This window comes from Xyrauchen texanus, chromosome 15 (genome assembly GCF_025860055.1).
Source record: "Xyrauchen texanus isolate HMW12.3.18 chromosome 15, RBS_HiC_50CHRs, whole genome shotgun sequence".
In the NCBI taxonomy this organism is placed as follows: domain Eukaryota; kingdom Metazoa; phylum Chordata; class Actinopteri; order Cypriniformes; family Catostomidae; genus Xyrauchen; species Xyrauchen texanus.
The window spans coordinates 26346582-26374528 of NC_068290.1; the positions used below are offsets into that span (position 1 = coordinate 26346582).

Genomic DNA, 27947 nt, shown 5'->3' on the forward strand with positions numbered 1-27947 from the left:
CTAGTATCGGTTAAACTACATTACCCACAAACCTTTATACAGAGCTTAACCAATATATAACAAACCCATTGTTAGTATATAATCTAGATTTGTATAGACGCATTTAGGGAACAACTCTTGTAGAAAGTCCAATTAAGGGTTTCTATGACCTAGGAAGAAAAACGAAAACGGTCAACACTTATTTTAATGCAATGTTCGTTACAGACCAATGAAACGAGCTAACGAATGACGAGACTGAACCAATAGACGCCGACTTTAATGAGAGGCGGTCGCAGACGGGTGACTGCTGGTTAGTTTGTGCTCTAATTTATTATTAAGGTTGTGTGGACTATCACTGCGCACTTCGGCCTTATTTTACTACAACAACACCAGCCATTTCACATCAATGAACACAGGAAATAACAAATTAATTGAATAAAACACTAATTCCGACGAATACTGCGACGTTAGAAGAACGCAGACAGATGGATTCGAAAAGGCCAGCTCCTGACACCACATAAATCAACAAACAGCGGATAAAAAGAAAATCCTGTTTTGATTAACTAAAGGGTGAGTGCGATATGGTCTTTTATTTTTATTTCCCCCTTATTTCCCTAGGACAAGAAGGTAGGGACACACAGATAGAGAACGGGTAAGGCAGTGAGGGGGAGTGAATCAGGCAAGAGGAGGAGGATCTTTAAAGGGGAAGGTGGATCAATGCCGAGGTGGTCTGTTTACTATTGATCAGGGCAGCATTAATGCACGGGATTTCCCGTCGACGTTGTCGGGAGGGCGCGTATGTAAACGCGTTTTGCGGGAGACGCTGATGTAAACACAGAGGGTGTGCGTAACGGCTAAACCCGTCCGTGTAGCGTACGATCATCGAGTGAAAACGTTCCGCTCAGAAAACGATTTTCTTAAAGAATATTTCAACACTGTATGTCCATACAATGCAATTGAATGGTGGCCAGAGCTATGAAGATCCACTTTTTTTTTTTACTACAAATCTTCACATTCACATTTTTATGTTTTTGCAGATTTGCATTCTTTGTGCATATCGCCACCTACTGGGCAGGGAGGATCATTTATAGTAAAAAAGGTCTTAAATATTGATCTGTTTCTCACCTACATCTTTCATTTCACTTTTGAAGACATTGATTTATCCACTGGAGGTGTATGGATTACTTTTATGCTGCCTTTACAGGCTTTTTGGAGCTTCAAAGTTCTGATCATCATTCACTTGCATTGAATGCACCTACAGAGCTGAGATATTAATCTAAAAAGCTTTGTTTGTGTTCTGCTGAAGAAAGAAAGTCATACACATCTGAGATGGCATGAGGGTGAGTAAATGATGAGAGAATTTAACTTTTTGGGTGAACTATACCTTTAAATACATTTCATGCATATTAGGAAGGGTCCTGCTGTGTGACATGCTAGGATTCATCTTTTGACTATTTATAGCAAGTATCTTTAACAAAGAACATTAAGAAAATAAAAGTCCTGTGGAATTACAGGTGAAACTCGAAAAATTAGAATATCGTGCAAAAGTTCATTAATTTCAGTAATTCAACTTAAAAGGTGAAACTAATATATTATATAGACTCATTACAAGCAAAGTAAGATATTTCAAGCCTTTATTTGATATAATTTTGATGATTATGGCTTACAGCTTATGAAAACCCCAAATTCAGAATCTCAGAAAATTAGAATACTGTGAAAAGGTTCAGTATTGTAGGCTCAAAGTGTCACACTCTAATCAGCTAAACACCTGCAAAGGGTTCCTGAGCCTTTAAATGGTCTCTCAGTCTGGTTCAGTTGAATTCACAATCATGGGGAAGACTGCTGACCTGACAGTTGTGCAGAAAACCATCATTGACACCCTCCACAAGGAGGGAAAGCCTCAAAAGGTAATTGCAAAAGAAGTTGGATGTTCTCAAAGTGCTGTATCAAAGCACATTAATAGAAAGTTAAGTGGAAGGGAAAAGTGTGGAAGAAAAAGGTGCACAAGCAGCAGGGATGACCGTAGCCTGGAGAGGATTGTCAGGAAAAGGCCATTCAAATGTGTGGGGGAGCTTCACAAGGAACGGACTGAGGCTGGAGTTACTGCATCAAGAGCCACCACACACAGACGGGTCCTGGACATGAGCTTCAAATGTCAAACGTCTTACCTGGGCTAAAGAAAAAAAGAACTGGTCAGTTGCTCAGTGGTCCAAAGTCCTCTTTTCTGATGAGAGCAAATTTTGCATCTCATTTGGAAACCAAGGTCCCAGAGTCTGGAGGAAGAATGGAGAGGCACACAATCCAAGATGCTTGAAGTCCAGTGTGAAGTTTCCACAGTCTGTGTTGGTTTGGGGAGCCATGTCATCGGCTGGTGTTGGTCCACTGTGCTTTATTAAGTCCAGAGTCAACGCAGCCGTCTACCGGGACATTTTAGAGCACTTCATGCTTCCTTCAGCAGACAAGCTTTATGGAGATGCTGACTTCATTTTCCAGCAGGATTGGCACCTGCCCACACTGCCAAAAGTACCAAAACCTGGTTCAATGACCATGGTATTACTGTGCTTGATTGGCCAGCAAACTCGCCTGACCTGAACCCCATAGAGAATCTATGGGGCATTGCCAAGAGAAAGATGAGAGACATGAGACCAAACAATGCAGAAGAGCTGAAGGCCGCTATTGAAGCATCTTGGTCTTCCATAACACCTCAGCAGTGCCACAGGCTGATAGCATCCATGCCACGCCGCATTGAGGCAGTAATTAATGCAAAAGGGGCCCAAACCAAGTACTGAGCACATATGCATGATTATACTTTTCAGAGGGCCGACATTTCTGTATTTAAAATCCTTTTTTTTTTATTGATTTCATGTAATATTCTAATTTTCTGAGATTCTGAATTTGGGGTTTTCATAAGCTGTAAGCCATAATCATCAAAATGATATCAAATAAAGGCTTGAAATATCTTACTTTGCTTGTAATGAGTTTATATAATATATTAGTTTCACCTTTAAGTTGAATTACTGAAATTAATGAACTTTTGCACGATATTCTAATTTTTCGAGTTTCACCTGTATGTATATATTTGTTAGTTGAGATGCTATATGCAATATTTGTACTTTAAACAAAAATTTAAAAAAAGTTGTCAAACCACTGCAGAACCATTAAAATGACCTAGTGAAAGCAAAAATATAATAAAAAAATGCTGAACAGTTACAGTACCTAAGATATACTACTCTATGCTTTTATACATACAGTTGAAGTCATACATTTACATATAGTTTGAAGTAATTCAAACTTTTTTTTTTTTTAACCAACCTACTGTTTTAATATTACCAAACTATAGCTTTGGCAAGTCGTTTAGGACATCTGATTTGTGCATGACATGAGTAATTTTTCCAGCAATTATTTACAGACAGATTGTTTCACTTTTAATTGACTATATCACAATTCCAGTGGGTCGGAAGTTTACATACACTAAGTTAATTGTGCCTTTAAGCAGCTTGGAAAATTCCAGAAAATTATGTCAAGCCTTTAGGCAATTAGCTTCTGATGGGCTAATTGGAGTCAATTGGGGGTGTAACTGTGGATGTATTTTAATAAACATCATGGGACCGTGAGCATCACAAAGGCCTGACCTCAGTCCGATATATTTTTTTTTTGGCAGAACGGATAAAGCATGTGCGAGCAAAGAGGCCTACAAACCTGACTCCGTTGCGCCAGTTCTGTCTGGAGGAATGGACCAAAATTCCAGCAACTTATTGTTAGAAGCTGGTGGAAGGCTACCCAAAACATTTGACCCAAGTTAAACAATTTAAAGGCAATGCTACCAAATACTAACAAAGTGTATGTAAACTTCTGACCCACTGGGAATGCGATGAATGTAGGGCTGAAACATCGACAATAAAAATTGTCTACAAACATTTTCATTGTTGAATAATCATTTGATCTAATTTAATGTAACATGAGATCGCATTAAACACTAACTGTACGTTCACACCAGAAGCGGCGAGAGCGTCAAAATTCGCCCTGGCTGCCCTGCCTTCGACGCTCAAGGACGCTCGTGGACGCTCTGACGTAGTTGAAATAGGCGGCAACGTTTGTTCTGAATGCTTTGATTTGTTAACTATATTTAAAGGGGCCGCAATTTAAACATCCAGACATGTCGACAATTTACTTTTTGCCGACCTATCACAAGTAGCGTATATCCTCATGAACTCTTTAAAATGTGAAAATAAGAAATCGATCGATGGCAGAAAGTAATTAAAATTATAGTTGTTTGTTATAAAAATAAAATACATTTGTAATAATAACTGTGGTCTTGGTCATATATTACAGGGAAACCCGTCACGGCAATAATTAGTTTCTCCTCCATTTTATCTTCGGAGCTAATGTTTGGTGGGAACCAAAGTTTACACGGTTGTGTTCTCTAGACTTCGCTAGAGCGGAGCACTTCTATATTCCAATAGGTTGCCGCCAAACCGCGTCACAGCTCATTACCATAATGTTGACTGCACTTGAACTTCCATCTGGCGCTCACGCGCCCAAGACTCGCCGCGCCGCTTCTCGCCGCCGAGAGACGCTGGCTGTCATTGAAAATGAATGACTTCCGGTCGATTTGACGCTCTCGCCGCCTCTGGTGTGAACGTACGGTAATGATGATGTGCAAGAACAGCACTGCAGTTCGCGCCTGCTTGAGGAGAGGAAGAATTACACAGATCACAGTCCAGATGCACTCTAAACTTTCACAGCTTCAGCTTATGTAGATCGCAAAGTATGAGGGAATTATAATGCAAAAATACCAAATAATTAAATACAGAAGCACTCTCGTTGTGGAATAAGCAGAGCTGGAGCTGCCACTCCGCTGAAGCAAAACTTGAGCATCGAGCCTATTTAAAGGAAACACCCTGACGTTACATCTTAAATGAAGTTATGTTTAATTCATTATAATTTTATTAAAGTTAAGATAATATGGAAGCAGATCATGTAAATAACTACAAACTCAGAAACTGGCATTTCTCTGTGCGGTCAGCGCCTCTTCTATGAGTTGCGCAAATGTCCCAATCTAAGGGGGAGAGATCGAGACTGCATCTGGTTTATGCACACTCTGTCATGTGGATTATAACGTGATAGCTCGCGACTTTTTGAATCATAATATATGCGTTGCTGTGTGTTTCTTATTGTTAAGAAAATTGGCAATACACAAATTTATTAATAAAGAGTTTGTTTTTTTGTGAAAGGTGAGAGAGGGTAGTCTTCTCCCCCATTATACACTGCAAAAAAAATGTGTTTTTGTTTTGGCTTGTTTTCCCATATAAATATCTAAAACTCCTTTTAAAACAACATACATTTACTTCAGCAGCTATACTGCAGAAGAAAAAATTGTTATCTGAGAATGTTTAATATAATATTAAAAATACAATTATTTTAAAATATCTAAAAATCCTTTAAAAAATGATGCATTCACCTGAGAAACAACAAATAAGATATGTATTCTTGTTTTTAGAGAATAGATCTTGAATATAAGTATATGTCTTTACTGCACTCGCAGAAATATAACCAAGTGAAAAAATACAAAATACACTCATATTTAAGATACATTCTCTTACAGCAAGTCTAAATATCTTAAATGTTGCTTCTCGAGTAAATGTATATTTTTTAAGGATTTTTTGACTATTTTAAATTTAAAACAAGACAAAAACACAATAACAATGGGATGATTTGCAGTGATTTATTTTACTGAATTAAACATAATAAAATGTTTTTTGTTCCTTTAATTCAGTGAATGTAATTTAAAGGTATCTTTAAAAGATGATTTTGCCCTCATTATTGTTAGTAAGCATGTTTGATACAACCTTTTAAGTCAGAGCACAAGCTGAATAATCCGTTAAGAGCGAATGATTAATTGGTGTATTAATCGCAGAATAGCCGAATAATCGTTCTAATAATCGTTAGATTAATCAATTATCAAAATAATCGTTAGTTGCAGCCCAAGATGAAAGAAATAAAAGCTGAAATAAATCATTCATTCTACCTTTATTCTGATATTTCACATTCTTAGAATAAAATAGTGATCCTAACAGACCTAAGAGAGGGAATGTTTTCTACGATTAAATGTCAGGAATTGTAAAAAACAGAGTTTAAATGTATTTTGCTAAGCTGTATGTAAACTTCTGACTTCAACTGTATATGTTAAATGACATGTTGGACGTGTTATATGATGTATGCTGAACATTCTGTATAAATTGAATGTGTTTATCTGGATAAATTAAGGTAGTTCTATGTATTATTACAGCTCTGTCAGCTAAGGAGGAGGCGGCCCAAGTCATATAGTCTCAGAGAGAATCAAACTGGCTGAAAACCCCACCAAATGCAAACAATGGCTGCCTTAATTAGAGCAAAATACAGAGACGACTGAGATCCCTATGCTACAGGCCATCTTTTCTCACCAGGTGTGATGGCCAACACTGTTGCCACTCTGGTGGTCCAAACTGAAATCTTACCTTCTCAAACATCCTCATCCCTTTCTCCCTTTCCTTCCCTCCTCCCCACTGTAGTGGATGGGGAGGAGGATGGAGAGAAGGGAGAAGAACAGGGGAAAGAGTCAGGAACCGTGCTCACAGGTGACATTGTGACCTCATCAATACCTCCTGTTACGACGGTGGCCCAAAACCCAGAGCATCCATTTGAGTGTTTGGACTGTGGCAAGAGTTTTAAGTGGTCATCCAGACTGGCACATCATCAGAGGAGCCATAACAATGAGAGGCCATATCGCTGTAACCTCTGTCCTAAGGCTTTCAAGGGCTCATCTGCCTTGCTTTACCACCAGAGGTGAGAGCTCTACTGATATGAATTGACATGCTAGGTCACAAAGCCTCAAAAAATGTATGATGTATGGAGATGTGATTCTAAGGTGCTTCCTCAAATCACCAAAATACACATTGTTTTTTTTTACCATGTTCTCTATGATTCACAAAAAACATTTCAGTTTACAGAAAATAGCAATTCTTTTGACTTGATTAGGGTTTCTTCAATTAGTCCTGTTATATTTCAACACAAGTGTCCTGTATTTACAAAAGTGAAGCTCCCACTATAAAATTTATTTGTGTGTTATTTAAGGTCTCATTCAGGAGAAAAGCCCTATAAATGTGACGACTGTGGAAAAGCCTTCAAGCGCTCCTCTCTTCTGCAGGTGAGACATTCCCATCAAAAGTAGGGCTTCTCTGTTGAAGATTCAGACTTTAGTCAAACTTCACATGTTAACTGGTGATGATATGTACTAATTAGGGCTGGGTGATGGAATGGTCACAATATATCCCCAATTATTTTGCAGGCAATATAAAATTAAGCAACAATGTAAATATTGTGACAGTTTTAATTGTTTTTTTAGACTAAAGTTTATTATACTAATTTTACAATCTCTTTATTACGTATTTATTAAGTTTTTGCACTATTTTTCTGTTTCAAAGAAACTTTTAATGGTATAAAATTAAGTAAAATCTACTTAACTTCATAACATAATATTAAAGTGAATAAATGTAATAAACATTTCAGTTAATATGGTAACTTTTACTTACAAATTTGATGTACATGGTACTGAAATAAATTTAGTAAAATTTAAATGAACATTTCACATTTTTAACTTTCCTTTATAAACATGTTTAATCATGTACCAAATGACATACGGAAGTCTTCCACAGGAAAGGTTTACGCATGCTATGTAGTCTATTGAACAACATTACCTTGTATTTATTACTGATGATAGAAACAAAATACAGAGCTTCAAAACAATGATGGTTACAATCAAAAGTAAAAAAAAATGTCATCACGAATGGGATATTTTGAGTAGAAAATAAACTTCAGACTTCACAAAACAAGAAGTTACCAAATGTAATAAAAATAAAAAATAAAAACAGTGTAAATAAACTTTAAAACAAAAATCTGTGAAACACTGCAAGTTAATTAATTGTTCATGCACTGTGCATGCTGGAGCACCAGCTTTGTAACGTTAATGCCCCTTTTCACAAGATGTAATTTAAATCTTTGGTGTTCCCAGAAAGTGTCTGTGAAGTTTCAGCTGAAAATACCCTACAGATAATTTATTATACCGTGTTGAAAATGCCAATTTTGGGGTGGGAATAAAAACAAGCTGTTTTTGTGTCTTTAAATTCAAACGAGCTGGTACTCCCCGCCCCATATCCAGAATAGGGCAGAGTTTTGACATCTCTGCTTCGGATAACTAGACATCATAAGCAATATGACTGACAGTGAAAATAGTGGTATTCAGCCCTATATGTTTGAACCGGAGTCAGACACTGATGAGGGAGAGACTCCATCAGAAGTAACAACTTTGAGAACGAACCAGGAAGTTTCAGAATGTTTATTTGATAAATGTATTTATTTGTTGTTGAGTGTTTTCAGCAGTTTTGAAACGATGAATGAGCAACACACACACATACTTTTACAAGTAGGGATGGGCACGAGTAGTCGAATATTCGTTCTGCAGTAATTATTAGAATAGTAAAAATACTATTCGAATTTCGCAAAGTTTTGCTTTGCTGGCCTTTTATACAGTGAGATGCATGTTCAATCCTGAACACACAAACTAAAACTGGCAGTTATAACAGAATGCACTGGGTGGTGCTGTTGATCACATTCGTTGAGAAAACAGTTCTGTCGCTCAGTGCGTTCAGATGGACACCAGAAAAGGGTTATTTTGAGAATGTGGCTTACTGTGAGAAAGCTGGGTTCCTGTTTAAATGTACTGGATAAGTGGTATACACTTTCCTCTCGTACATGTGCTGCTCGTCAGAAAGCAGCAACCCCGTAGCAACGTAATTCCTGCAACACTTCTGTAAACAACAAACATTGCATCTGAGAAAGACTATGCTAGCTGAGGTAAGGGACATTCCATCATTTAAACTTGTATAAATGAGTATAGTTTACTGAGCACGTGGATATGCTTGTTTTTCTCAACAAAAACATGACACGAGATACAATATAAACATGAAAACTATTATATGCGGAGTTTTTATACTCGTCCTGTATGTTAACTGCGTCAGTCTACTTCATTAGCGTTTACTTTTCTTCGCTTTGCGTGAGCTTAAATGCTTTCATTCTATTCTTTGTTTGTTTTCATGCATCGCTTGTTTAAATATATATATAAATAAAAAAAACACAGGACATGATATAAGCTTGTTTTGATTATAATTAGAAGCTTGTTTTTTTTAATGGTGATGCAACATTTATGACTAAAAACGTAATTTTACAACGTCACTTTCTCATTAATTACCTTTTATTTAAATAAAAGAATATTCTATTTGTTTTTTATGAGCTTATATATTCAAATACCAAATTATTGATGAATGCATATCCCTAGTTACATTGTTCGCTATGCACTATAACAAAACAACACACACAAACAAACATGTCCGTCTGCAGTGTCCGTCAACAGTCGTGGGCTGGGGCTGTACAAAGTGAAGTCACTTTTACAGAATTTGCGAACGGCTTGTTCTGAGACAGTGCTTATGATTAATGGGGATTAAAAAAAAAAGGACTGAGTGGATTTTTATCATTATAGGGTTGTTGTATACCCACACTGCCAACACACATTTATGTTCAAACACCATGTAAAAGTTTGCATAATGGTAAAATCAATAAATTTTTTTTAGTTTACCTGTGAAATTTACTTAAATTTACGAAACAAGATTTTCAACTTTAGGATTGATACATGATGACATGTTGTAAAAATGTCAAACAATCATAAGTAATACATATAAGCTAGAGCATTCAATTTGACATGTTTTGAGGACAAATGTAGAATTTACTTAATAATTTCAAGTTCAAATGTTGAAAGTACTTAATCTTTTATGCTATATTGATCATATTTTTGAGCTATATTTTTCAGTGTAGCAAAATGGCTTTAGAGTTGGTAAGTCCGATGCAGTGTGAATCATTTCACACAGTCCATCTCAATTAATTGATTTAAAACTCTGATTCGGTGATTTGTTTCCATAGTCATTCACACATTAGAATGTTTTTGTAAAAATATATGTAGGTAAATATTTCTGGTTATTACTAGGTATTGTTATATTGGTGCATATAAATGATGAAATAACATTCTTCCTTGTATTCATTTAGTGAAAATAATATGTGGAAAACATGCCTCAATTAATGTTTTAATATAGATTTTAACTGTATTTTACTTCTCTTTAAATCTACACCTTAAACAGCCTATTATAGGGTTTTCAGCTAAATGAACAATTTTGAGGCATAAATGGAATGGGTAATGTAAAAATGTATCAAAATATTATTTTGGCCAACAAATCCAGATCCGGACACTCATGCTCGATGATCTTGGTTTTGTTCCAATTATGTTGACGTTTTCTCCCTCATGTGTTTCAGGTGCCGCTGGCATGTGGAATTAGCGTTTCCATGGGAACACTGATTGTTTCCATTAGAACGCCTATCATGCCAACTTTCAACTGGCGAGCGGCACCTGTCCCTTGTTTGTTCCTGCTTATTTGAATCCCCTCGTGTGTCATGGTCTTTGCTGGATTGTTGAATGTAGTCTGTAGTGATTGTTGTGTTATCATTATAGAAAGCTGTTTGATGTGTTGTACTTACCTCACTCTCTCTGTCTAGTTGGTCCTGTCTCATGTATCTGTTTGTTTGCCCGTCTCTGCCCGAGTGTGGTTGCCTTCCGGTTTGCTCTACGCTTGTTCTCTGCACTCACAAGTCTTCAACGGAGGATTCCGCAACTCTGTCTGTGTGTCGGTAGAGTGATTGCCTTTCAGTCTGCTGGGCGCTGTTCTCTGCACCTCACTACGCTTCAACTGAGGATTCCTATGAATCTGTGCAAAAGGCTCAAGTGATGTGAACTTAGTTTGAGCATGTACAGCGAGTGTTGGCTCAGACCACGCCTCTTTTCTGACATGTTGCGACATGTCCTGGATTACAGAGAACGATCGCCAGTTTAGTTTCAGTTTCGAAGTTAAGCTTCAGGTTGTGTTCGTGTGCGTCAGTGACCACAAGTAAGTTACAAGTATCATATGGATAAGTTAATAGTAGCGATTTATGTTAGGTTTACAGTTAGTTAATATTGATGTTTATTTCCTTTCTTTCAGAACCATACTTACACTGTAAAGTTAATGAGAAATAGTGCCTGTGCATCTGTATTTCTAATACATATTAAACCATTCAACGAATATCCCTGCCTTCCGTGTCCTGACTAGACACCCCATATTGGTGACTAATTTCAAAACCTGTAAAGCCCCACTACAATTTATGGTCCTATATAATTTATATTATATAAGGAGCCGGATAGAGTCAACGATATGGCAACCAGTAAGGAAGGAATCAGCCTCCCTGTTTCACCTGCGCGCCCCAAACGCGCCCCAAACGCGCAGTGCAACGCCCAAGATATCTGGATGATTTTTTAGTCGAATATTCCGACCAGCATAGCTTAGCGCAGATGCACAGGCACGAAGAGGAGAGGAAGCTACTCAGTCCTGCTAGAAGTATATCCTCAATGACACCAATGCAGAATGCAAATGACGCCATTGTTCATCAGGCTTTGGAGACAGCGCGGCAACAGAGTGAAACGGCCAAGAAACAAACAGAGCTTTTGGAGTTTTTCCTGCAGCACCATTCCCCTCGGACCTCAGCTCAGTGGTCAAGGAGGTCATCACGGCATCAGACCCCAGTACGCCAAATCTACCCAGACAGAGGAGGTGAACCACAGCCTTCCCCAGCCCTTGCTCCTCACCACCACAGAACTGAGGATCACCCAAGTGTTGCTGCAGACCTTACTCATCAGCTAAAACAAATGACACTTCCTCCGCCTCTTAGCCGAGTCATTCAGGCTGTCAAGCAGGATACTGAACATGATCCACCAGCTCACCTTCAGCCCAGCCATCCTAGCGGGTCACCCCAGGGACTACAGCATTCAGTAGGCCTTTTAAGAAATGCCTTATAGCCCAGTACCATCCTACCCCATTTCAGGTAATTGTAAGCCCAACGCAGCAGCACTCGGCAGCCAGCACGAGAAGGGTAGGGAGCCTCAGTTGGGAAATCCACATCTGGTGCCACCTGAGCCTCATATCTATCTCCCACATGTGGTTCCTCCCAGATCGCTACATGTAAATCAAGCTCTCGATCAGATGAGGCCTCCATCCGTGCACCAGTCAATGCACCAGCCTCGTTATGTACCCCAACCCTTCTACCAAGGGAACCCAGCCATGCTGGCCCATTATCCTTCTACCGGGTATCAGCATGCACCCCTCAATATAGAAGGCCCATCATTTCCTGATTTTACCAAGGAGGATAGAGCTCAATATGTGGAGCTACGCCTTTCCCTTAGCACACTTCTTCATCCTTCTCAGTCCGAGCATTACAAGTATGCCATTTTGCTGAAACATGTCAAAGTGCCACATGCACATCGCCTCGTGCTAGCTCATGCAGAGTCCACTATGCCCTACTCTGAAGCTCTGAAAGCTCTGGATGAACGCTATGGGCATCCATATCAGTTTGTGTTGAAGGAGATAGAGGATATTGAACGTCTACCCCTCATCCGAGATGATAGGGCTCTCGACGAGTTTTCCATCAGAGTGCAGTCGCTTGTCGGGATGCTGAAAGCTCTCCGAGGTGAAGGCCATGAGGAACTCCACTGCGGCTCAAATGTGAAGCGCCTTCTAAGTAGGCTCCCCAAACACCAGCAAGAGCGATTTAAGTAGATCAACAGTATAGGAAGGACCCTGATAAACTAAAGTTAAGGCTCACTGACTTTTCAGAGTGGCTGAAAGCAGAAGTCAGATGCCTGGACATTGAGCCTTCACTCCAAACTCACAGTGAGAATGACAAGAGAGAATTCAAGCAGCTTAAGTCCAAGGTTAAGATCACTACTGTTATGCATGGGACAGGCAGATTCAGTAACCATCCATCCGACATGTCCTCCCAAGCAGCTCATTCTATCCGAACCCAAGGGAAGGGTAAGATATACTGCCCTTACTGTGAGGCAGAACACTACCTCAGCCATTGTGAGAGTTTCGCTAAGCTTACCAAAGCAGAGATGGTGGACTGGATTAAAGTCAAGAGAAGGTGCTGGAGATGCGGACGTTCTCACCTAGCCTCTGCCTGTGACCTCAAGAAGCCATGTCGCCTTTGTCAGTCAAAACACCTTTCTGTTCTACACGAGGTCAACCAGAGGAGTGAGAACGAGCCCACCATCATATTGACAGCAGAGACCCATTACCTGGATCAGCCAAATAGATATAGCCAGGTGCTGTTGAAGATTGTCAGAGTCAATTTGCAATACCAGGATAAAGTGCTCGACACGTATGCAGTGTTAAATGATGGCTCTGAGAGAACCATCCTGCTTTCGTCTGCAGCACGCCAGGGTCAAGCAGAAGACCTCACACTCCGTACTATCCGCCAAGACAACAAGATACTGTCAGGCTCACGTGTGTCTTTTACGATCACTCCAGCTTCCCAACCAACGAAGAGGTTCTCCATTCAAGGCGCATTCACAGGTGAACACTTAGGTCTCTCTCAGTACAGCTACCCAGTTACCCAGCTCCAGATAAGATATCGGCATCTAAGAGGTCTGGCAATCCCACCCATCGATGGAGCTCAGCCAACCCTCCTGATTGGATCGGATAATGCTGATCTGATCGTTCGATTGAGCCAGTGCATCTGGGTCCCCTGGTGGTCCTGCAGCAGTAAAGACTAAGCTCGGTTGGACACTCCAGGGTCCAGCAAAATACCTGCGGCAGCAGCTTCCCAACACACAGTGTTTGTTCACCACAGTTTCCTCCCCTTCTGTTGAGCTGTTCAGTCAAGTTGAACGGTTGTGGCAGTTAGATACATTGCCTTTTAAAAGTGAGAAATTGGTGACCAGATCCAGACAGGACAAGTACTCTGTGGACCTATTAGAGGCCGAGACCATCCGTGTCGAAGTAAACGGAGTGCATCGGTACGCTACACCCCTTCTACGAGCCCCAAACATGCCCAAGATGCAAGTTTCAAAGGAAGGTGTGATGAAGAATCTGCGAAACACAGAGAGGAGATTAGTACAAGACCCACTGCGTGCATCTACCTACCAGGAAGAGATCAAGAAACTGGAGATTGCTGGGTACGCCACCAAGATTGACTCACGTGAGGCGGACTATTCAGAGGATTCGTGGTTTCTGCCCCACCACATGGTCAGGCACAATAACAAGGAAGGGATTGTTTTCAACTGCAGCTTCCAGCTTGGCAGACAGAGTCTAAATAACTACCTCCTTCCTGGTCCAGCCTTAGGACCCTCACTTCTTGGAGTTCTCCTGCGCTTCAGAGAGCATCGAGTTGCAGTGAGTGGAGACATTAAAGGAATGTTTCACCAGGTCCGCCTGCTGGACAGAGACAAGCCCTTGCTGAGGTTCCTTTGGAGGGATCTAAAGATGGATGAACAGCCATCAGTGTACCAGTGGCAGGTCCTGCCGTTCGGGACGACGTGCAGTCCGTGCTGCGCGATCTTTGCTCTCCAGAAACACGTCAATGAGTCAAGTCAACCAGGGGAAAATGTCCGACACAGTGTAGAACAGTGTTTCTACGTCGATAACTGCCTGCAGAGTCTACCCACTGTAGTAGAAGCCAGTAACCTTGTGACGAAGCTTAGAACTCTTCTAGCTGCAGGTGGCTTCGATATACGCCAGTGGGCCAGTAACCAGCCAGAGGTGATTTGTAACCTGCCTAAGGAGGCCAAGTCTGACAGCAGCGAAAGATGGGTTTCTCAGACGCATGTTGAAGCTCATGAGATGACGCTAGGCCTCAGTTGACACTTCATGGAGGACACACTCCATTACAGGCATCGCCCGGTTGCCCCAAGCCAGACGACCATGCAAAATATCTATAAGATACTAGCAAGCCAGTATGATCCCCTAGGTCATATCCTGCCCTTCACCACAAGGGCCAAAGTTTTGGTCCAGAGACTGTGGGCCAAAGACCGCGACTGGGATGACCCAAACTTACCGGTTGACCTCCTGCATGCCTGGACTACATGGGAAGAAGAGCTCCCTCAGCTCCCAATGGTCAGTCTCTCCCGGAGTTACTTCCCACTGGACGTGGATGTAAGTGCCATCACCCTCGAGCTTCACGTCTTTTGTGATGCATCAGAGTCCGCCTATGGGTCAGTTGCTTACCTATGTGGTGAGGATCCTCATGGCCAAGTCCATGTAGCCTTTGTGCTGGCACGCTCAAGAGTGGCACCGAAGAAACAACAATCAATGCCACACCTTGAGCTCTGTGCCGCCCTTACCGGAGCTCAGCTTGCCCAGATGATCCAGAGAGAGCTTACCCTTCAGTTGAGTAATACAGTGCTGTGGTCTGACTCCACCACAGTACTCACCTGGATACAGTCAGAGTCCTGCAGATACAAAGTGTTTGTAGGGACTCCTGTATCTGAGATTCAGGAGCTAACGGATCACCGGTCATGGAGGTATGTGGACACACAGAATAACCCCGCAGATGCTATCACCAGAGGGATGACACTATCCAACCTAGCTAAGCCAAACCAATTCAGTCAAGGTCCTACCTTCCTTCGGCTACCACGTGAGAGTTGGCCAGCCGCAACTTCTTTCATGGAGGTCCCAGATGAGACAGAGATGAAGAGATCTGCGTTCTGTGGCATCTTGTCAGCATTACTGCTCCAGAGATCCCAGCCGCTGAAGACCACTCTACCTTTGAGGATCTCCTTGAGGCAACGAGTAAGGTCACTGCATGGGGCGGCCTCCCAGTCAAGCGCCCTCAGTGCAGATGACTATGCAGAAGCAGAACTCCGGATCCTTCAGAGAGCGCAATATGATAGTTTTCCAGACGAAGTAAAGAGTCTAAAAACAGGGAAAGCACTTCCATACAGCAGTCAGCTCTTGTCACTTGCTCCAGAGTACGACGTCTCTAAGGGCCTTATCCGAGTAGGTGGTAGGTTGCGCCGTTCTACTAGTCTGGAAGATGTCATTCACCCAATTGTGCTAGAACCTAAGCACCATATTATGAGACTTATCATACAACAGTATGACAATAAGTTACTCCATTCTGGATCGGAAAGGGTCTTTGCGGAGCTCCGACGCAAGTTTTGGATCCTGCAAGGCCGTGGCTGTCATGTCGTCATCAGAGATCCTGCCCGGAGTGCCAGAAATGGAGAGCAAAGCCTGTTATTCCTAAGATGGCAGATCTGCCCCCTTGTCGTCTCCGCCTCCTGAAGCCTCCATTTTATTCAACAGGAGTAGATTGCTTTGACCCGTTCCAGGTCAAGCGAGGTCGGAGTACAGAAAAGAGATGGGGAATAGTGTTTAAGTGTATGACCACCAGGTGCCTTCACCTAGATGTGCTGCCCAACATGGATACCGACTCATTCCTTATGTCACTCAGAAGGTTCGTGGCCAGACGGGGAACTCCCTTCGAGCTTCTCTCTGACTGTGGGACCAACTTCCGCAGAGGAGAGCACGAGCTCAAAGCAAGTTTTGAGGCCATGTGCGAAGAGCTACAGACCAAGTTGGCTAAGCACCAGATCCTTTTCCAGTTTAACCCACCAAATGCACCTCACTTTGGTGGAGCCTGGGAGCGGGAAGTCAGATCCATTAAGGCTGCACTCTACGTTACTCTGGGAGCACAGACAGTGACCGAAGAAGTATTGCAGACTGTTCTGATAGAGGTAGAGGGAATTCTCAACTCCAAGCCACTGGGCTATGTGTCCACAGATGTAGCCGATGTAGATCCCGTAACCCCCAACTACCTCCTCATGGGGCGGCCCGACTCTTCGCTTCCTCAAGTGGTGTACCCTGAGTCTGAGATTCTCAGTCGGAGAAGATGGCGGCACAGTCAGGTGTTAGCTGACCAGTTTTGGACCCACTTCATTCGGAACTACTTACCATTCTTGCAGTCAAGGCAGAAATGGGTAAAGGACACAGAGAACCTTACTGTTGGTACAGTGGTGATGGTAATTGACCAAAGGTTAGCTCGGGCATTGTGGCCCGTGGGACGAGTCACAAAGACCATTAGGAGTGTTGATGGGAAAGTGAGGACTGCTGAGGTACAGGTGGACGGGAGGACTTACACCAGACCAGTAGCCAAGCTCATTGAGCTGCCGGGCATCCCAGAGGATGCCTTGACAACAGCTCCTGTGGATGGTTGAGCCTTTCAAGGAGATAAGTCACACCGTGAATTATGGGGCTGTGCAAAAGGCTCAAGTGATGTGAACTTAGTTTGAGCATGTACAGCGAGTGTTGGCTCAGACCACGCCTCTTTTCTGACATGTTGCGACATGTCCTGGATTACAGAGAACGATCGCCAGTTTAGTTTCAGTTTCGAAGTTAAGCTTCAGGTTGTGTTCGTGTGCGTCAATGACCACAAGTAAGTTACAAGTATCATATGGATAAGTTAATAGTAGCGATTTATGTTAGGTTTACAGTTAGTTAATATTGATGTTTATTTCCTTTCTTTCAGAACCACACTTGCACTGTAAAGTTAATGAGAAATAGTGCCTGTGCATCTGTATTTCTATTACATATTAAACCATTCAACGAATATCCCTGCCTTCCGTGTCCTGACTAGACACCCCATATTGGTGACTAATTTCAAAACCAGTAAAGCCCCACTACAGAATCAGCTCCTGAATTTCACAATGCACACACTCTCCTACGAACACACTATTCACAGATTTGCCCATTGCGTGGCCATGGCGCATACGCATCCACAAACTTCTTCCTGCTACTGCAGCCGGTGCCAGGATCCTCAGTCTTCGCCAGCACAGTTGTAGTGAATATGTATTGTTAATAAATCCGTTTGACGGATCAGCCAGTCAAGCTGTTTTCTGATCAGGGGATTCCGGAGCTGAGTGGAGCGAATTGGATGTTGGTGTGGTCTCCAAGTGGCTAGTTCCGTTGGTCTAGTTTGATGAACCTGTCACAGCCTGGAGGGGGAGGAGTAGGAGCCCTGTCGCTGACAATGGCCACAGAGGCCGTCCGTTCCCCTGTCGCTGACAATGGCCACAAATGCCGTTCTCCTGCCGCTGCTAGTGCCCACTGCCACAGAGATCATTCCCACTTCCCCACTAGCACTCACGGCCACGAATGCCATTCCCCTGCCACTGCCAGCATCCGTGTCCACGAAAGCCGTTCCCCTGCCTCTGCCAGTCCCTCCTGAACCCTGTCCAGCTGCTGCCGACTCTGCCTTGAGGCCGCCTCCCAGACCGTGACATTATCGCCCCATGTTCTGTCTTGTGTTTCGTGTCTTGTCTTTGTGTGAGCACATGGGTCCGGTCGTGAGTTACCACTGGTCTTGCCATTCTGTCAGGTTGGGTTTTTGTCTGATGGGACCGTGACATCATCGCCCCATGTTCTGTCTTGTGTTTCGTGTATGTTCTTTGTGTGAGCGCACAAGTCTTGAGTTGTCTTGTTGTGATGTCCGGAGCATGGGGTCTGGATCCTGACTTCCTGTATGGTTCGGTTTCGGTCTGTATCGGGATCTGGATGCTTCATGTTCTGTTTGTTTTTGTTCCAATTATGCTGACATTTTCTCCTTCATGTGTTTCAGGTGTCATTGGCATGTGGAATCAGCGTTTCCATGGGAACCGTAAAGGTTTCCATGGGAACGCTGATCATGCCAACTTTCAGCTGGTGAGCGGCACCTGTCCCTTGTTTGTTCCTGCTTATTTTAATCCCCTCAAGTGTCATATTCTTTGCTGGAATGTTGAATATAGTCTGATTTTTGTGTTATTATGGAAACTGTTTGATGTGAAGTAGTTACTCACTCTGCCTAGTTGGTGCTGTCTCATGTATCTGTTTGTTTGCCCATGTCTACCTTGTGTGTCGGGAGTGTGGTTGCCTTCCAGTTTGCTGTACGCTTGTTCTCTACACCTCACTACGCTTCAATGGAGGATTACTACGAATCAGCTCCTGAAATCCACACTGCACACACTCGCCTATGAACACACCATTCTGGATTTTTCCCATTGCAAAGCCACGGCACACATGCACCAACAAAATTCTCTCTGCTACTGCTGCTGATGCCAGAATCCTCAGTCTTAGCCAGCACAGTTGATGTGAATATTTATTGTTAATAAATCCTTTGAACTGTTCCTCTGCTCTTGGGTCTCTTTGTCTCGCTCTGTGACAGCTTGATCATAAAGTTTATATTGAATCAGATAAATACTAAGACAGATTAGAGTGCAACAAGAATAATATATATTAGGTCTGTCAATCGATTAATTCGATCAAAAATTAATTACATGGTTTCCCTATTAATTAATAGCATTTAATCGCATATACAAATATTTGTTGAGAAAGCCCTTCATATAACAATAATTCAATATATAATGATGAAATAATGATATATAGTTATCTTTAAATATAAATATATATATATATATATATATATATATATATATATAAAAATGCATTACATTCTTGTGGCAGAAGAGTTAATCATTGATAAGACAATACAAAAAAATGGCTTTAGAATACAATGTATTGTTTACTACCATATTATTGATCTTAAGCCAATCATTGGCATACAGTTCACAGCAATCCATTTCACAAGTGAATTTGTCAATCAGTTTGGGATTTATTATGAGGGCTTGTTTAAGGACCCGTCAATTTCAACAAGCATCAGACATGCTTGTGTAGCGTCTCTGGTGCGTTGCTTCATAAACATAAAATGTTTAGGTCACTGTGTCAAGTTAAATATAGTTTAATACTTAACACATCTTGAGATCCCTTAGTTTAAATTTGTGCTCCAAATGTTTTGAATGCAAGAATGTAACGAATGTCTGTTTTGTGCTGTCTGGTTGTTTTCTTCACTGTATAAACTGCCTGTTGCCACACAGCTGAAGTTTCAATTACTGCCCTCTGGAGTAAACAGGTAGTACTACAAGCTTGCATTTCTCAGGAATCTTCCTTATTACAATCCGGGGGCATTGCGATTAATTGCTGTAATTTTTTTAACACTTTTAATAAAATTAATTACAGAATTAACGTGTTAAATCGACAGCCCTAATATAAAAAAAAATTAAAATAAATATATATTTATTTCTATTGTTTGGTCAAGTGCAATATTGTTGACCCCTGCCTAAATGTTGACTTCTAGGAGTTCTTTTTCATTTCTGAAATTGTGCTTCGTCGTTTACTTCCTTTCCTTAGGAAATGAGGAAAGGATGCAAGGAAAGGAAATGTGGACGGAGGAATCGTAGCAAAATGTATATGTAAAATGGAATGCCCTGCTCTCTCTTTGCGTCACTTTAAAGCACTGTCTCTGCACAGATGCTTTAAATTGGAGTGCTTTCCTCTATGTTGTTGAAACTTGTTTAAATTATTAAACCTAATAATTCAATATGCACTGTTGAAGTATGTGACAATTACGGTTTAAACCACAAATTGAAACATTGCTTCTTTAGTTTTTTCAAAACCAGGATATAAAATTATTCATGGTTTATCATCCCCTCCACTCCACCAGTTTGTTAACATCCGTACAGCTGATCAGAGCAGAACCAGAGGTGCAGTGAGGGGAGATTGTGTCATTTCCTTTAGAAAAAGTGTATTTGGTCATACTTCTTTTTCTGTTCGAGCTGCTACTGAATGGAACCGCATTCCTTTAACAATCAGAAATCTAAAAACCTATTGTACATTTAAGAACCATTTGTTGTTGTTTGATGTTTGTTTGATTGTTGGTTTGCTGTAATTCGACAGTTTTTTATATATATTTTTTATATATATGTAATTTTAGTCTTTTTTAGGGTGACTTTTAAAATCTGTCCTGGGACTGCAGACGAAAAATAGCCTTCTGGCTAATTCTGGCATATTGGCAGCAATGTTAATTAATATGCATTGTCCCTGTTATAAAGAAATAAAAAAAAATTCATTCTCAGCATGTATGAATTAATGTATTTAGTCTTCAAAGTGATTCTCACTCTGACTTTGGTTGAAATTTTACAATACATGATGTACTTACTGTCACAATGATTTGTATATCCAGATTCATCGCAGTGTGCATACAGGTCTGCGCACTTTCCAGTGCTCGTATTGCCCTTTGACCTTCAAATGGAGCTCACACTACCAGTATCACCTCCGCCAGCACACTGGTGAATGTCCGTACCCATGTGACATCTGCTCCAAAGCCTTTAAGAACTCCAGCAGCCTGCGTCGCCATAAGAATGTACACCTGGGTTTCAAGCCTTACATCTGTGATGTCTGCAATAAAGCCTTCAGTCAGTCGACTAACCTGCGACAGCACATGCGTATACACACGAGTGAACGTCCATATGTTTGTGGGGAATGTGGGTGCAGATTTGCGCATTCGTCCAACTTAGCACTGCATCGCATCTCGCACATAGAAGGAAAGGGAAAGGGTGCTGGAGGGGCCAGCTCAGGGTCAGCTCCTCGAGAGGTGGTGCTGACAGATGATTTGAACACCGTTGGGATGACCATTTCTGAAATGGTTGGTCTTGTGGGTGGACAGGAGGGAGGGGTTGGGCAGGTGTTCCTGTCTCACAGTGCACCCTCACCTGCTACCTCAAGCACAGCCCATCAAAATCACCTTCCCCAGCTTACACTCACACCCACTTCCTCCGATATCACAGTCACGGAGCATTTGCATGTTAATAAGACAGACACTGGCGCTAGTGTTTTGCTGTTTAGCTGTGGCAGTTGCAATGAGACATTTTCAACACAAAGTCACCTTGAGAAGCATCAGGCACTACACCTGAACAGCCTTGGCCCAAGGACTGGGGGTGAAGTTGCAACAGAAAATAGCACTGAGGCTGAGGGAAGTGAGATGTCACTGGTAGGGACAACACCATTGTTGGCTGATTTTGAAGAGGTTGTTGAAACCACCACAGTTGTAGATAGTGGGCAGAGGGCGGAGTTACTTGGTCTGGATGGGGTCAGAAACAAATCAGGACAGGCTCCATTTGATCTTCTGCAAAACTTCCCTACGTCTATGCATCGGATGCCTTCTGATTCTTGTGTGCTAAGTGCACAATCTACAACAGAATGTGCTGACTGTGGGAAGAGTTTCAAGACCAGCAGTGGACTGACACGACACATGGCCCAGGTGAGGGTGAGAAAGAGAGGGTGGGAGACATGCAGTAATTAGACAGTTGAATTATATGTGGAGAGTGTTATTGAATGCAGAGTGCTGTTTTGGTGAGAAGGACCATTCTGCCATCATACTCACCCTAATGTTTTTCCAAATCTGCATGACTTGCTTTCCTCCGTGCATACAAAATTAGATGTCAGGTAGAACGTTAGAAACAGCCACCATTCCATGCAATGAAATTGAATAATTACCGAGGCTAACATTCATCTCCTTTTGTGTAACATGGAGAAAAGAAAATCATACTGATTTGGAAGAACTTGAGGGTGAGTAAATCTTGATGGAATTAGCATTTTTGTGTGTACTATCCCTTTGAAAATTCACTTATTAATTTAAATTTTGTGCCAATAATTCTCCATCTCTCATTCTTTTCTTTCAAGTTCCATCCTCTCGCTCTGTCTGAGTCCCGTTCTCAATACAACTGCTCGGCATGTGACCGCTCCTTCTCGCTGCTCTCTTCTCTGCTCACCCACCAGCACTCCCACACTCCAGAGCAGAGATTGCTTGCAGAGGCGGAGGCAGAAATTGTCTGCCCCTCTCTCTCACTGCCCCTTCCCTCTTTAAAGAGAGAGGGAGAAGATGGAGAAAGAGAGATCCACGTCAGTCTAATTGCGGTCACTAAGGAGGGAGAGAGACGAGCTGTAAAGCCATCTGCCAAAGCATCAGGAAAGGGAAGCAGGAGAGGTGGAGTTAGCAAGACATCTGCCACAAATAATGGTAAGAGAATGGTGTGGTGGATGTTAAACCATTTGTTTAGTCTAATTGGCTGAATTTTGAAGGTGTCGAACACAATCGTATATTTAAAATCTGGTTTCCTTGACTGTGAGGTTTAGGTTTTGATCCTGAATGATAGTATTTATTCTTAAGCTTTTGTTTAACACACAGACATTTGATACATAGTTATCATATGGTTACCTGCATTTCCATACACAACATGTGACTCCCATATTCATCTCGTGGGTGTATTTCTAAATCTGCTGTCATTCTCTACCAGAGAGGCCATATCGCTGCTCTGAGTGTGGGAAGTCATTCAAAGGTTCATCGGGACTTAGGTACCACATGAGAGATCACACTGGGGAGAGACCGTATCGATGCACAGAGTGTAGCAAGAGCTTCAAAAGGTCCTCACTGCTCTCCATACACCAACGGGTATACAAACATGTTTTATTGCTATTGTATAGGAGCAGTATTTGAAATAAGTAAATTCATTTCATGATTAAATCTATTATGTATTTAACCTTCAGAGACCCAGCAAAACAGAATTGCAACATTAAAGCAATTAAATATCACACTTTCATTTAAATATGGGAAAAAGTATACATAACAATGCTGACACTCTGAATTGTATCACAAAACTGATTTGGTGCATATGAACTGTCAGAAATTAAGAGCTAAATTCACAGAAAAAGGTCACAGTTAGATGACCCAATTGCGAAACACTCTTGGAACAAACGTAACAAATTTCCTAGTAAGTTTTTGACCTGTAATATTTTTTACTTAATTCCCAACATGTTTAGTAATGGAAAAATACTGTAAGTACAGCCCCCCAAAATATAATCTTGAATTTGTCATTTAATTTGTCCTCAAACGTTTTCATTTAAATGATTTAATATGATATTTCTAAGTTTAGAAGAAATGCAATTTTAGGCATTATTGGTAAAAAAAATAAAATAATTAAAAAACAAAATCTATATTCTCACAATAGAGACTTTTCCAAATGATTTCTATTACTGTACTTCAGTTTTCTGTGCTGTTCTGTCATTAAAAAAAATTCATGGTATATATTGGTTTATTAAATATACTAATACTATACAGTAAACCATTAATAATCAATTAAATTTATTATACCAGCAAATATGTCATCAGTATCAATTGTCCCTAACTGGTTATGAATTTACATTTACTGCTTGTAATAAATAATGTTCATTTTCTTACGTGTGTTGAATTGGGTTGTGAATGAAAAAAATATAACTCTAACAAAACAGTAGTGAGTAGAGACTTTGTGTAACCCTAAATGGCCAGAGTTGCAACAGGCAACGTTTTTTCAAAATTCTCCCTATAACAAAATGTTCATAAGAACCATCATGTTTATAACCAGTGGCTTCCCAAAAACCCTTTCAAGGAGGAGAAAAAACAACCAAGACCTCATCAATTACATTGATAGGGTCTCTGAGGGTTTATTCATTAGTTACATGGTAATAACTACATAATCCTGTGAAAAGAATGTACTGATTAATAATTTTTCATGTTTTAATTATGTCATATTAAGGGAAAAAGTAATTGTTAAATCCTGTGTATGTTTTCTAAATCATCTTTGAATGAAAATGCATTTAAAACATTCAATGTGCTAAAAACAGAGTTAAAACAACTTCACAATTGCTCCCAACCCATCTAGGTCCACACAGGTGTGCGGGCTTTTCAGTGCCCCTACTGTCCACTGACCTTTAAGTGGAGCTCACACTACCAGTACCATCTTCGCCAGCACACAGGCGAGCGCCCATATGTATGTCAGGAATGTGGCAAGTCTTTCAAGAACACCAGCTGTCTCCGTCGCCACAGTCAGCTCCATTCTGGCCTACGTCCGCATGCTTGTTCTGTGTGTAGTAAGACTTTCTCTCAGACCTCCAACCTCAAACAGCATGAACGGACACATTCCGGAGAGAGGCCCTTCCAGTGTTCTCAGTGCCACAAGAGCTTCACACACTCATCCAATCTGCAGCTGCACCTGCGCACACACTCCTTGCGCAAGGACTTCAAGTGTCAAAACTGTGTAAAAGAGTTTGTCACGTTCTCCTCCCTGCAGAGGCACCTGAGGACACATAGTTCTGGGGGTGTAGTAGTAGGTACGAAGGAGGTGAAGAAGGTGGCTAAAGGTGGTGGGGCACCAGAGACAACAATGCTGAGTTTAAACATGAATGTAAACGGTGGGCTTCCCTCATTGTTTCCCACTGATGGTTATTCTACATTGATTATTTCACCCCCAAATCTAGACATACCTCCAAACACATCACAGAATTATTTCATGATCCAGACAATGTCAGGGCTGCAGCTGATCCCACTGTCCAATCCCATACCAACACAACCTGCCCCTCCTCCTCCACCACAACCACAGACTCAGAATTTCCTGCTTCTTCAGTGCCAGTCTAACAATGGAAACCAGCCTAGTCTGATTCTAGTCCCCACAACATCCAATACAAACACTCTTTGCACCCCTTCAGAACCACAGTCCCTTCCATTGTTGCAAACCATTCCAGCACTGCCCCAAGTTTTGGCTCCAGCCCAACCTCAAATCCAACAATTTCAATCAGTTCAGATACAGCAGAGATTTATATTGACCAATAATAATCCTCCCCTCAGTACTTTGCATCCCCAAAGCATACCAAAAATTGCTCAACCCATTTTAGGCACTGTTAGTCGTACCAGGAAAGGAGGTACTAGGTGTGGACGGAAGCCTAAAGCTGCTATCCAAACCACCCCCCCTGCCATTAAGAATATAGCAGTCAAGCAACCATTGATGTCGTCAGCTGCAACTTCCACATCTACCACAATATCCATTGCCTCTTCTGTTGCTTCCTCAAGGACAGAGTTCCAGCAGCTTAATGGTTATGATCTACCAGCTGTGTCATCTGTCAGCTCTAGCCAAGTGCCTGAAAGCCCTATTGTCCCTGCTGTTGGCATTGTGTCAGTGGCACAAAACTCCTATAATTCTCATGATCTAAGAGGTGATCCTGCGAGTTCTCCAGTCGAGGAGAAACCTGTTCAAGAAATCTCGAGGGAGCGCTTTGTTTTGTGTTTAGAGAAAGGGATGGAGGACGGAGGACAGGGTGATGGGATGGAGGTGAAGGTGGAGATGGAGGGAGGGAGCAATGCAGGGCGGTCATATGTCTTGCAGATTGAAGATGAGGGGCAGCAAGAAGGAGGAGGCAATAGTGAGGGACTAAAACAAAAATATGTGCTTCGGTTTCAGACAGAGCACGAACATGAGGGAGATGGAGAAAGAGAGAAGTCTGAAATGGTCTCTCTTAACCTTCTACGAGAGTGGACTGGTCAGAGCGAGGGGCATAGATCTGTTGAGACTGAAGGAAGTGTTGAAGAGAAGTCATTTGTACTTCATTTTCAAACTGATCCTCAGGGTGAGGAGGACCTTCAGCCAAGCTCGGACTATATTGGAAGCTTAGGTGAGGATCTCAGCCTTTCTTGCCATCCTGCCCGAGCCTTGGTGCCTCTAGAAGGGCAGGATGTGGTTTTTGAGCTAGGTAATAAAACTAAAATGGATGTGAGCACAGGCCCTGGAGACAGTGTTCAAATGATTGCACTGATAGAAGGTGAGGGGAACAGCTCTAGGGGAGGGGGTGGTTTTAAAGGGGCTGTTGAGGCAAACTCTGGGCAAATGGAGGGAATATTTCAGTTAGAGGGAGGAGAGGGCATTGTTATAATTGAAGTTAGCACCAGCAGTTTGGGAGACGGTGGAATAGAATCAGCAGAAGTAGGACATACTTTAGTGGAAGAAAATGAGGAAAGGCAAACTAATTACACACATGAAGCACAAGAGGAAGTAACATTAGAGGAGACAAAAGTTCATGAGGTCGAGAGCATATAATAATTGGAGATCGGAATGATCAAAACTTCAGGCTAAATATGACATAACTGTTTTTTAGTTTAACTGGCTTTAACACAAATCACACCTTTATGACACTTCATGTCCAAACTATTCATATGAAGTAGTGGTTGTCTCTCTGTTATTATAAAGTGTTCCTTTTGGATGGTGATTAAAAGTTACAGACAGGAACCAAATGTCAGTATTGTAGCTGTAGGACCAACACAGGACCTACAAGAATGTTGGATCCTAAAGTATATAAATCAACGTTGACTTTTCCCTTGCACAAATAGACATCTGTAGAACACCACGGTTTCTTCTTACTCTGGTGTTTTTACCTTCAGACTGCACTTCATGAGGATAAAGCATATTGCTTGGAAGTTGCAGAACTTTGTTCACCTGGCCCCTATGGGGAGCTGTTTCACAAACCACAATCATCAGATACAACCCGGCTGAAAATAATGGTTTCTGTTTGAAGGAAGTCTCTGGTGCTCTTCTACATCCAGGGTGCACTGAAAAGAGAAATAATTTATGATCTATTTTTAATTATAAACTATATTCAGATATGCTGTCATGTTGACAGTGACTGTACAGAGTGAACTTTTGTAAATATGTCTACTCTATTTGTTTTCATTTTTCATATTGTTACTAGTTTGACAATTACCAATAAAAATAGGTATGAATGTCAGTATTTGTGTTTGCTAATTCACTCGTTTCAGTGCTTAGAAATGTTAACTTCATATCAAGTGAATCTTGGATCACATTTAATGGATGCACTTAATACACTCCATGTTGATATTGCTGCATATAATTTATCTAGATGACAAAGGCTCCATTGCAATATAAACTCAGGACAGTACAGGACACTGTATTTTAAAGAAAATGTTGTAAAGATCCACATAACTACAGATTTTTATTGTAAAGGGTTTAAACAATGTTTTCCATGCTTGTTCAATGAACCATAAACAATTAATGAACATGCACATGTGGAACGGTCATTAAGACACCACCACTTACAAACGGCAGACAATTAAAGTCACAGTTATAAAACTTGGGACACTAAAGAGACATTTCTACCGACTCTGAAAAACACCAAATGATAGATGACTGCAGATGTGGCCAGGGCAATAAATTGCAATGTCCGTACTTTGAGACGCCTTAGACAGCGCTATAGGGAGAGAGGAAGGAGAGCTGATCGTCCTCACAATGGCAGACCATGTGTAACAACACCTGTACAGGATCAGTACATCCG

The 27947-nt window shown here is 41.5% G+C and overlaps 1 protein-coding gene across 2 annotated transcripts; it reads left to right on the plus strand.

Annotated features, from left to right (window-relative positions):
* The first annotated feature begins 274 nt into the window (after nt 1-274).
* Nucleotides 275-27340, plus strand: LOC127655680 (zinc finger protein 628-like). Of its 2 annotated transcripts, XM_052143604.1 has the most exons (7): nt 275-549; nt 6269-6804; nt 7093-7165; nt 20980-22056; nt 22479-22815; nt 23093-23247; nt 24494-27340. In XM_052143604.1, exons 2-7 carry the CDS (start codon nt 6431-6433, stop codon nt 26696-26698), a joined length of 4221 nt encoding a protein of 1406 aa, XP_051999564.1. In that variant the 5' UTR covers nt 275-549; nt 6269-6430; the 3' UTR covers nt 26699-27340. The 2 variants fall into 2 exon arrangements, with proteins under 2 accessions (XP_051999564.1, XP_051999565.1); XM_052143605.1 differs by lacking the exons at nt 275-549; nt 6269-6804; nt 7093-7165 and adding an exon at nt 18979-19051 and having other exon boundaries at nt 24494-27335.
* The last annotated feature ends 607 nt before the right edge of the window (nt 27341-27947 follow it).